The sequence below is a fragment of the Cebidichthys violaceus genome, unplaced genomic scaffold (assembly GCF_023349555.1).
Source record: "Cebidichthys violaceus isolate CVI_PGR_0920_01 unplaced genomic scaffold, fCebVio1.0.p SCAF_15, whole genome shotgun sequence".
Lineage (NCBI taxonomy): Eukaryota > Metazoa > Chordata > Actinopteri > Perciformes > Stichaeidae > Cebidichthys > Cebidichthys violaceus.
This window is the reverse complement of record NW_027176318.1, coordinates 10676210-10688454: the sequence shown is the minus strand read 5'-3', so window position 1 is coordinate 10688454 and position 12245 is coordinate 10676210. Positions and strand designations below refer to the sequence as shown.

Here is a 12245-nt window from a genome sequence, read left to right as displayed (position 1 = left end):
TTGTCTCATGAATGTGATTTGATATAATTAAATTAATATTCTAGCACGCTGTTTTCTAGGTAACATAACTAAGCCACAGTCTTTGACAGATATCCAAAGTCTGCTACAGACAACTACAGTCTGCTACATTCAACTACAGTCTTCAGACAACTACAGTCTGCTACAGACAACTACAGTCTGTTACATTCAACTACAGTCTGTTACAGACAACTACAGTTTGTTACATTCAACTACAGTCTGCTACAGACAACTACAGTCCACCTGACAACACACACACCACAGTTGTATTTTACCGCCCTCTATCTCCCACTGTTAAATGAGAGAGCTTCTTATTACAAGCAACCCTGAGAAATCACAGAGCGGCTTCCTCCACGATGACCATAATGTTATACAGACATTACCCTCAAGCGACACCAGAGCAGAAACCACCGGGTCGGAGGTAAGACGTCAGTCCACGGCAGATCTGTTGGAGGAGAAACATATTCAAAGAACACAAGAGGTGTTTCGGTGTAGACCATGTCCTTTGTCCATGTGGCGGAGTCAGTTACGGATGTGGCCAACACGGTGATGAGTTTGGCTGACGTGGGCATGGCCTGTAAAAGAACTGTTCCACTGAGATTTTCCCTAAACAGCTTTCTGTCAAGTATCCCAAAAATCTGCACAGCTCTTTAAAGCCTTCCTCGTTTTATCTGGCAGCAGCTCAGCAGACCAGGAACTGTTCAAACTCTGTTTAAGTAGGACATGAAGTCTGACGTTAGACTGTTGAAATGAACTAGAATTGGCTTTTCCTCTGCCGGATATTTAAAGTACATTGTGAAGTGGAGACAAAGGATCATCTTATCTTGAAGATTTTTTTAAATCTTAAAAAAGAAAAATTAACTGTATAATGTTGAGCTGAATGTGTGGGTTTTTCCTTGGTCATTTTACTGCAATCAGAGTCGTCTTGGAACATGCTTCTAGTGGCCATTATCAGTACTGCATGTATCTCCTCTTTAAGGGGAATGACCTCAAACTTCATATATCGGCATCATTTTGCATGCAGGAGTGTACGGTATACGCCACCTTCTTTACCACAACTAGGATGCTGTTTACCTTCTACTAACATACATATAAAACGTTTTGAAAACAACTTTCAATCTAGACAGAAAAGGGTAGCTTTGAATGCCTCAAATACATTTTTTGGGGTTTATTGTTACAGCTGCTCATTGGAGGGAAAATGTCACGTTTTTTGTTTTATTTCTGGTTTTCTCCAACTGGCTGTATTTAGCTGTTTGTTTTTCTTTGAAGTACTCGCAAGGGCTCTGTCGGCACTGAAGGTCTTTGTGGTGTTTTTTTCACATTTTGACTGGCACCTGAAGCAACCAGCGGGAGATCTAGACGTCGTTCAGATGAGGTTTCGGAGACAAACTCAGATCCGTATCCCCGCAGCTGAGACTCGACTTTGATGATGAAAATGCCGACTGAAAGAGATTTACACATTCTCAGATTTTCTCATGCTGCAATGTTGTTTGAAAGGGAATAAGATCCAAATTCAGTGCTGCACTTTGTGATCAGTTCTTCCAGCAAAATGGCAGCTGACTGAAGACAAACAAAAAGCCTTTGAATCCTGTTTTTCATCAGATAAAATGTTTCTTTTGTTTTTCTTGTCCTGCTCTCCTGCATTCTCACTTTGAACCTCACTTCTTCTTTTTGCTGATGGTGTTGCGTTTCCTTCAAAGTTGAGCGTAGGCAGGCTATCAAATTCTGGATGCTAGTGTGATGGTCGTTAACCAGTGGGCCACACACACAGAGATAAAAAAGAAACACACACACTTCCTAGAGAGCTGCAACGACTTGAGGTGCTTAAGCTCTGATGTTTTGCTCTGTAACTAAAACCTAAGTCGCTCCGTTGGGCCCCAAATCCCTGAGCTGAGTAAGTCCATTCCCTTTCCCCACTCCATTGTTGATGTAGTTCTCTGGAAAGGCGACCTGTTTGTGTAACTGCAGCGATCGCTGAGTCTGTGCAGAGCCGAGCGGGGCCTCCGGGGCTCGTGGGAGGGGGGGCTGCAGGGAGGGAGGATGCCGCCGCTCATCTGAAAATCATTTCTCCACCTTTCCTATCGGTTGGTGAGACGTCTTTATGGTAGGAGGAGGAGTGGGCAGTTCGGTCGGCTCTCCGTGTCTTTTGAGTTAAACTGGCAAAAACTGAAAGGCAACTGGTGAAGAATCTAAACCTTTTGTGTTTCATTGTTCTCTCAGGAAACCAAACACCTGATGATGCGACCTCTGTATCCTGTATCGCGATTCATCCTGAACTTATGTTTCCATTAAAGCTGCACTAATCAATCTTTTTGTATTATCAATAAATCAAATGACCCTCTAGGAAATGACCAGTAGTTACAAGAATCACCCGTTTCCCATCAGCTCTACAGAGAGATTCAGAACCTCGTTTCCAGCTTTGTTAAACCGCTGAACACTAAGTCCACCGCCAAACGGCAGACTAGCTGGTGAACATGGTGGAGCGCTTAGCAACCAAAGAACAGGAGTGGGTGGAGACCAAAACAAAGCTAATAGTCAAAGGTACATTTTGGTGCGTGGCTCCAAATATATTTGAATGTTTATTGGTTGTGTAAATAAGCAACTGTAACACAACTTTTTAGCCATTTTCAGCTGCTCCCAAGTGGCCAAAACAATCAGCTGATGCAGCTTTAAACATGTCCGGCATCTATTTACCAGGGGCATGAAATAAGTGTTGCACTGCTCTTTACAAGCTCTTCTCTTTCTGCAGCATCAGTGCAGACATCTTGTTTGGTCAGCAAATTTATTTACACTACAAAAAGGTGACATTTCCTGCATCAGTCAAACTCGAACATTAAGTGATGTAGGTGTTTATGTACTCGGGAAGCCAAAATGCAACTCTGTATTAACAAAAACCTGCGTTTTCTACTTCTTGCCTTGTTCCTTTTTTAATACGCGTCCAATGGAACCTCATAAACCTGTCACTGGATAAAAGCAGAATCCGACAGACAAATTCAGTATTTATGTGGAAAAGAAATGATTCTGCGCCGCTCCCCACAGCGAGGCGGCAGACAGCCGGAGCCGGGAGAGCTGCTGGATGCTGCAATCTTGGTTGCCTCATAATTTGACAGTGCCTTTTGTTGGATGTGGAGCTCAGTCGGAGATATTCTTTTCATTTTCTCGTGGATGATCTGGCCCTTGTCACAGTCCCTGAGAGGTTCTTGGCTCACTGCGGACGACGTGACAGAGGTTACCCTCTTCTACAACTAATCTGTCACTGCTTTTTCTCCACCTCTCGGATCTTTAAAATCATTTTTGCGCTCCCACTCTCCCACTTATACTTTCTCACATTTAGCTTCAAGTCATCCGTTTGTGGCCTTGTCCGGCCTGTCTTCACTCCTCCCCACACTCACAGTCATGAGCATCACGCCCCGCTTGTCTCATGTGATGGAGGCGTATGGTTTCCATCACATGTAATAAAAGAGATGGAGCCTGAATCAGGCCACACATGGAGCCGGGATGGTGTCGGTTTCCTTGCAGGGCCCCCAAAGCCATCCCATGAACTCAGAACCCTTTGGCCCCAATTCTGCACTTCCTCTTGATGGCGTCATTGGCAGGTACGGCCTCGCAGTGAGCTCAGTGGGCATCCTGTCGGACGGAGAGTGTTCTCCAAGATGTTGAACAGTCAGTTATTAGGCCAGGACCTCCGCTGCGAGAGACCTTTGTGCATTGGCTGTGGATCATGTTCGGCGTGTCCTCTCTCTATTTCCAGGTCTATGTTTCACAATTTCTTTGCCGGGAAAAGAAATTGAAGAGAAACTGATTTATGTCCGCCAACACTGAAAGTCATGTAGCAGTACACACACACACACACACACACACACACACACACACACACGATTCCGTGCAGGTTACCTCATCATGCCATTGAGAAAGCTGAGCGGAGTATGACTCATTCATTGAGCCACCATCTCCCTCCTGACTGTAAAACATCTTGGCTTAGATCGCAGTGTTTCAGAGATCTTGTGAAACAGAAACTTCTTTTTGTTTGAGTAATGAGGCACAGACGACTGACATTTCAGTCACTAAAAATTGTAGCATTCAGTGATTCAACAGAGATACTGAACAGCCACCCACGGTCTGTGAGATGTAATGAAGTGTAATTATTGTTGTTATTGTGGTAATTATAAATCTTGACCACTCGGAGCGAAGAAAGAAGTACTGTGAGTTATTACAGAGCAACAAAGCCACATATGGAGCAGGTCGAGGGTCGGAGGAGTTTCTCTCTTCAATGAGTTCTTTACTTGTGTCCTAACTGTTCTTTTGTTCCTCATTTTCTTTCTTTCTTTCTTTCTTTTCCTCACTGCTCAGCAATAGTGAACACTGAGGATACAAAGTCCCCTCTCCTTCTTCACAATGAGTGTTTTGGATGTTTAAGCTCCAGTACTGTGTAAATACAGGACTTCTTACTTGTAACAGAGTATTTCGTCTAATATAGTCAGTTCAAATGTACTTTGACGTAAGTGGAGGCTTAGAGGAGTTCTTCCACTGCTGCAGTTTGTCTTGAACTCCTCTCTCTTGTTGCCTTTGATGCCAGGTATAATTCGGTGATTGCCCTCTTGGAGTAATCTGCTCTCTGGTTCCTGGAAAGGGGTTGAGTGTGAGTGTGTGTTAAGCGAGGCAGGAATCCAAATCACAGTTTGGGTGACCTCAGCTCACAGCTTTGTGTTCTCATCCGTTACTATAGCGTCCCTTCTGATATTTACAGTAAATAAACATCGTCCGTTAATGAGCGGGGCCCACGCATCGGCCGTGGAAATCACTTTGGCATGTCTCGGGCAAATGGAAGGATGAAAAATATGATGTTTGGGTAATCCTTACGCTGGTGAAAGACACAGACTTGGAGACACTCAATTATCAAGGTGGACACAATCCAAAAAGTACTTCAACATAGAGGTTTTGCAGGAACAATGGGGGACTCTATCCATCCAAAACACACGTTGACATTGACATTTTAAAAACCCACTGGTGTATTGTTGTGGAAAAGGCGCTTTGTCTTTGGAGGATCAGTTTTGTTTCGCTGTGAGCAGTAAAAGTGTTGTTGTCGGCTTGTGGTCTGAGCATCCTGGACGACAGTTGTTCTTGTGGTCGCGGTCGGTCAGATCTGACTGTGTCTGACTGCGCAGGCGAAGGGGAAAGATGACGAATCAGAGTCTGATTCAATGACGAGCGGCCAAACTGAAGGAAACCGAGTCTCTGATGTTAAACTGTGAACAAGGAGTTCACTGTTCACTCGTGTTTTTCCACAGTCTGCTTCAAGTTCTCTTCCTCCTAATTTAGTATATTTAATAATAAAGTGTGTCACACTAGACGCTTCTTTTTTTAACTTCATCACGTGACTCCACGTGTAGCCAAACTTCATGCGCTACAGACCTCAAGATATGTTATCCACGTGTTGGGATGTGTGCATCTGGGCCCTGTTAGTGTGACCGATATTTGACGATGTGTGAAAGATGTCGGTCCCGACGGTCTCTTGTCCATCTGGACTTTTGTCATGTACACAGTTAGGGAATGTGGAGCGATGCCATATGGATTGTTTATTATTGCTATTTGTCCTCAAGGAGGAAATTCTTTTCCACAGTAGGTACATACAGTACGTACAGCACAAACAAGTTAGATACACAAAGTTATACACAATTATAAAGAGGAAGGATTAACACTTAACACTTGGATTCAGGGTCTTTTTTAATGCAAACTGTCAAAACCAGGTTGAAATTCCTGCCAACAAAACCAACAGAGTAAGAGGACATGAACGTGGTCTATGTAGTTCACATGCAAACCTGGTTTTGATAAATTACAGGTTAGCAAACACAACATTGAAACTGAGCTAAATGTGGTTGTAAGGTGAGCATTTGAGACGTCTATAGTTACATATAACAGAGTCTCAGTGATTACCTCTCAACTTGTAATTAGGACCTGCTTCACATTGAAGCATAGTCATTTAAATGCTGTTGAAACAAATAACCTAAACAGTTACTTTTCAACCCAATTTAGCCCAGTTGTAAAGCTGTAGATATGTGGCAGCATCTAGCATAACTAAGGCTTATTGAATTTCCATTCTGTGTTGGTACTAGAAGCTGGTACGGTTGGTCTGATTCCTACTCTGATTCAAATGATCTTAGTCAAAGCTGTTCTAATTTAACTTGATTCATTGTGCTTATTGCAGATATATTGTTGTGGGTATGTTAGCTGATAGGTAACAATTTAGAAAACTTGACTTTTCAACTGTAAATTCATTCTGAGGGATCCTTACCTATTGTTTCTTTATGTTACGTGTTTATGTTTTTAAAAAGTACCATCAACAGATATATCAAATCAATATTGGATTTTGTAATCTCCCAAATATCAAAAATGCAGTATCAGTTACTAGTATTGTTGCCCAGTCTTAAACATCATGTATAGATATTAACAAACCAGTCAATACAATAAGTGTAACAATAAGTTAATGGCAAACAGCTTCTTAAAGGGACAAAAATAAGCCCTGATATCTTCACTTATGCTGATGACATACATGTATATGTAAACAACAATGTAAAATAGACAGGAAACACAGATGAACACCAATATTATCCGAAAACTTCCCACAGCAGTGCGGTCCAGCCGGTCCGTCTCTTCTCCTTATTTGTCCTCCTCATCCAGGAAGTGACCCACTGGGAAATGAAAAGCGAGCAGGTCACAACCCCCGATGAAGCCTTCGACAGCCCAGCGGTGTGTCGCCACTCGGGGGGGGGGGCGGGTGACGAGATTACAGCTGCTCCATCTGATGTCCATGTGCTCACGGAGGAGAGCTGTGGAACTGAAATCTCCTTTGTTGTTGTGTTGTCGGCCATGTGTGTCGTGTTGTGCCAGGTGTCCTCCATATTTGACAGCCAACGCAAAAACTCTCCACTTGTCCGCGGAGCATCTGAAGATCATCAGCCAGCGTGTGCTGGAGTGGAAAAGCCTTTTTGCCTGTGTAATAGTTTATACCCTAACAAAGTGTTTTGGTATCATTTCAGCGCTGCAGATTTGTAAACACTGTCAGCCTGTTTGGACTGGAACGGCACATTTTGGTTCAGCAGCGCTTTGATTACTGTGAACTGATGAACTGATATGCTTGCTTTATTGTGGAAGCACGCATGAGCTGACACTTCAAACATGTCAGCAGTTATGAATGATTACGAAACGCAATCATTTGTCGTGGCCGTATTCCCAGAGTGCACTTCTCTGCTTAGAGTTAAAGCGGTGGCGAGGGAAGACTTTGGTAACTCCTCATACACAGCTGTGTTTAGCAACTGGCTCCACACCCACAACTGTGCTTTTAAAAGACTATTGTCTTACAGGCATGTACACTTGTAAATACATTTTAAGGAGCCTACTGAGGCCCTCTACATGATTTAGATCATCAGCCATGTTTTGGGGCTCTAAAAGATGAGGTCACTCTCAGGTGTGTGGTACAATATACTAAAGCAACACACCATTATGATAATGTTCTCCTGACTTAACAGTTTGTATTGTCTTCTAGCATTTCCTCTTTTTCTCTCCATATCTTTTTTCAACCTGTTTTTGTTCCCACATAAGTCTCTTGCTTCAAAGATGTGAAGAAGATTTTGGCAAGAAGTTGGAATCGTTGATTTAGTTTATGTAAAGATGTCACGCTCTCAGATCTATTGACACATTTTTCAGTGCAGCTTCAGGCAAAGACATTAATGAAGGACAGGTAATTGGCTTGAGAAGCGGTGTCATCTGCTTTTGCAAAGAGTTAAAATGGTGGAAACATTTCATTAAAGCCCTTTCTTAAAATACTCAGTTTAAAGATGCTAATAACCAATATTTTTAGATTAACTATCAGATGTCCATATCTGATATTCTGAATTCTGCACTGCAATTTCTTGTTACTTATCGGCTGACGTATATGCATCTGCATCAAACAATATCAACGTTTGATAAAGTTTGAAACCTTTTGGCAGAACAAGTACAGTAGGTTGGTATTTTGGCGTTGGAGTCATTTGAGCTAGCCAAGAATCAAAACCATGGAAGGATTACATTCACCGCCCCTTTAAGTGGACTTGCCCGTGCCTTTTACCGTAAATCTCATGTTCTCTCAGGTTGGCCGGGCGCTGAGGAGACCTCCCTTCCAGCTGGACTTGGTGTTTAACTGAGGTCTAGCTCTCGCTGATCATTAACGATCCCTTCACACCCATAAGAACGAGTCAAGTTGTTAACTCTGATGTCTCAAATCCCATCGAGACCCAGAGGAGCCAATCAGCGCTGCGAATTTCATTCATTGAAGTATTTCCTCGTGTATTAGACTAGATGTGCGGTGAAGTCTTTGGCGCTGAATGGTCCTGGCTCTTTACGGGTTCATGAATAATGGTCATGTGATTGACTGGCTTTCAGATGGCTTTGGGTGCTGCCATGTTGAATAACAGCTATTCCATCATTTTTGCAAATGTGAAGCGAGTTTCATTCCAGGTGCATGAAAGCCAGAGCCCCCCGAACCTTTCCACACACACACACACACACACACACACACACACACACACACACACACACACACACACACACACACACTTCCTGAATAGAAAATGAAACGCAGCTGTGTTCCCGTCAGCGCTGTGGATCTCGCCACTCATCTGTCACGAAAGTTATCCTATTATTCCACAAGTGTCCCCACCAGCTGAGGCCTTTTTAGTTTGACTTTTAAGTCAACTGAAGCCGCATGAAGAGGACTAAAGAGGATTCACAGAGAGGCCGAATTTATTGTCGCACAAAAGGATTTGCTTTCCGTGCTTCTTGTGTAAAACTCTTCTGAGTGTGAATCTCTGTGCACGCGAGAGAGACATCGACTGAAAAAGAGGAAGTTTGCTGAGTGAAGGCTGAGTTCGGGAAAATAAGCATGTCGCTGAGTGTAAACGAATCAGCGGGGGGGATTGTTTTTGTGTCCCCTGCCCCTTCACCACCCGGGCCCTCAGGGAACTGCTGGACTCTTTAATGTGGGCTGTTTGTCCAGATGTGGGACTCCTGGACATGGAGAGTCCCTAGCTAGCACTAAATTCTACCCACATGTCCTTTTTAGACCTTTATGCTGCAGAAAAAAAGAAATGTTTTGAATCATGTGGTCTTTCTTTTGTTCGCACAGGGATCCAGGAGGGCACCCAGTGCACGAAGTGTAAGAATGAATGGGCGCTGAAGACCTCCATCGCTCTGCTCTACGTGCTGTGTACCCTCCTCACCATCGCCGTCGCTGTGCTTGGATACAAAGGTAAGACAGCCGGGTGAACTACACCGCACTACTACACTACGCTCTTCATACGTCTCTGCGACCTGATGGGCAGAATTACTGGATGACAAACATTTCCAAACATCACTTCGACGACTTCATCTGTTTTCTAAAATGATTTGCGGACGTCCAAACACATCATTTGGTTTCTCTTTGTGCTGCCAAGAAATAAGAGCATTGCTGTTTGATGAGGGTATGAGTAGACCGAGTGTGTTGTTTGTGTGTGTGAGAGAGAGGTCATCACCAGAGAATGAACTCTATTTGTTAAATATGAAGTTATAGACAGCAGCTGGTTGGCTTAGCTTAGCATAAAGACTGGAAGCAGAGGGAATCAGCTAGCCTGGCTCTGTCAGGGAAACAAAATCCCCCTACCAGTATTAGTGAAACTCATTGATTAACTGGTTATATCTCGTTTGTTTAACCTGTACCAAAACCCTCACCTTTGGACTGATCCAGACTAGCTCTTTCACCCTGTCTCCAGTCGTTATGCTAAGCTAAGTGGCTACTGGCTGTAGCTTCATATCTATCGTGCAGACATGAGAGTGGTCTCGTCCTAATCTTGGCCAGAAAGTGAATAACTGTAATTCCCAGAATGTTTAACTATTCCTTGAATGTGAATGGTATGAAGCCATGCAGATCCAGTAGTTTGGGAATTCAGGTTTTGGAATCCAGGTTTTGGGATCTCTGTCTCTGAGGTTTCTTCTGCCAACTCGATGCAATGGAGTTGATTTGTGTTTTCATTCATCTGTGGAACGCATCTTTCGTTGTAATTTGGGTGAACAGACCCTTTAAGTTTCCACCCTGTCCCCTCTCTTTGTGCTTTCGCCCCTCTGTCTCCGGCCCACAACCTTCACTCGGTTTATTTGACCAACATCCCCAAAGCTCACTCCTCCGGGGAGGGTCTTCAGGCTGTGGAGCTCGACTTCTTTGTTGGCGGCAAACAGTCCCGCCGTCTTTCGGAGAACTGAACTCTGAATGTTCCTGATATAATTGAGCTAAACGCTCCAATATGCGGCTGCGTGTGACTCCTCCTTATTTTGGTTTTGTTAAAGTGAACATGTTCAGGGGTTATCTGTGTGTCTTGAGTGCATTAACAATGATGTCCCCTTACTCTCTGAGCTCAGTCGGTCCTACTTGTTCCATGGTGCATGGTTTTCATGCGGGCCTAATTGATCCCAGATGAGCGGCGAGTGAACTCAGCGCAACTCCTGCAGAACCCACTGAAATTGGGTTTTTACTGGCACCGAAGCACCGCTCCATCAAGGGAACCACAGCTCACGCTAAACGCACTCCCAGCTCCAGATGGTTATGTAGTGAGACCCAGAGTGCTCTATGCACTTAACATGTGTGCTTCCCTCTGTCCTCCATCACTGACCCACAAACGTCCTGGTTGTGACCCTTTTGTTTTGATGCAGTTTAACCGTGGAGGTTTGGCGGGGATTGGGTGACCTCTGTCTTCTCTCCCATAGCCAGCTGTGTTGATTGACAAGACCAAAAGCAATATGAGGTCATTCTCTGGACTCTGGAGGACTTCAGTCCCATTCATTTTCTTCAGAGGCAGTAAGACCGGAGACCGGAGGAGGACATCACCTCTGCGTGTTACCTAACTCCCTGTGTGAAGTTACTTTTACTCTCAAACACCAACTGGTTTTAAATGTGAACACAATTTGTCTTGCTACAGCCTTTGTTGGTGGTGCATTAAAAGTAGCTTATGGTGGCTAATGTTAGCGTTCTTACTTTGTGACTCTAAATGCGCTACTGCTACGCTACGCTTTAGCACGCCACGGTTAAACACTTGAATGGTTTTATCACAAAAGTAAAACCAGATGTACACACACCGTACCTCACTGGGAGACATATTTGTTGTTTCCTGCTTGTGGTCCCATTACACTGACGGTCTGTCAGGTCCCCCAGTGGAGTCCTGACATCACCTCCAGGCTAGCTGCTGCTCTGCTAGCATCTGTGATTCAGGGCAACAAATGAAATGAGTCCCTAGTGTTTACTATCCAGACTCTAAGATGGATGTATAATAACATCTGCTTTGAATAGAGGTAATAATTGAAAGCTACCTTGATGAACGTATCAACACGTTATTTATTTATCTTTTAGCACATCACTGATATTTTCTTGAAGAATGTTCATCCTATCTCCTCTGTCCTAACAGTTGTGCAAGAAATTATGAAATTTTCAAAGTATGGAGTTTACAGTTCAGTCGCTTCATACCTATTTTTTTACTATTTCTGACTTTATATGCATATGGGAGCAAAGGATGGTTTTAGGAACCACACACAAGAGCTGGAAAGAGTTCAAACTGGATGCAGAAGAAGCTGTTTTTAACAACCTAAAGAAATAATGCTTTCCTCTGTAGACCTTTTTGCAAGTTCAACTTCTTTGCATGTGTGTTTTATGGTTAGATTTGCCACAGTGTGATGCAATGAGGCTCCCTGGGGGCCAGTACACGAACAGAACATGTGGAAAAGACCCAGAACTGTCTCTATGTGGGAGTCTGCTTGTTTTAGTTTCAGTTTCCAGGCTGGTGCACATGTGAGTGTTGTGAAAGAAGCAATGGTTCAGTCTGTGAACGTGAAGTCAAAGTGTCTTTTGTGCGCTGCGATGCTGAACTGTACATTCTGTGTCTGGAAACGTGTCCTATTTAGTTTGATGTGTGGAACATTTCCTGTCCATTTTCTCTCATAGCTAAAAATAATTTGGTATTCTGAGAATATTTGTATTATTTTTGTTTTATTTATCTGTCTCAAGGATGTCGAAGAAGGAAGAGAAAGGGAACAATAAAACAGCTTTTGCAGATTCTCAATGTCTATTACACAAGAGTACATTTTATCACAACAGTAAAATATATTTTCTACTCACAAATAATTATTTTATTTTGAAGTCTTAAATCTAAAGGAAACTTTGTCATTTTGAA

The 12245-nt window shown here is 43.3% G+C and overlaps 1 protein-coding gene across 1 annotated transcript in view; it reads left to right on the top strand.

Moving 5' to 3' along the window:
- LOC137871894 (collectin-12-like) overlaps positions 1-12245 on the top strand; it is a 28090-nt gene that overhangs the window by 10750 nt on the left and 5095 nt on the right. The window contains exon 3 of the mRNA XM_068709957.1: positions 9179-9301. Within this exon, the coding sequence (XP_068566058.1) occupies positions 9179-9301 (123 nt within the window). The remainder of the gene's footprint in view (positions 1-9178; positions 9302-12245) is intronic.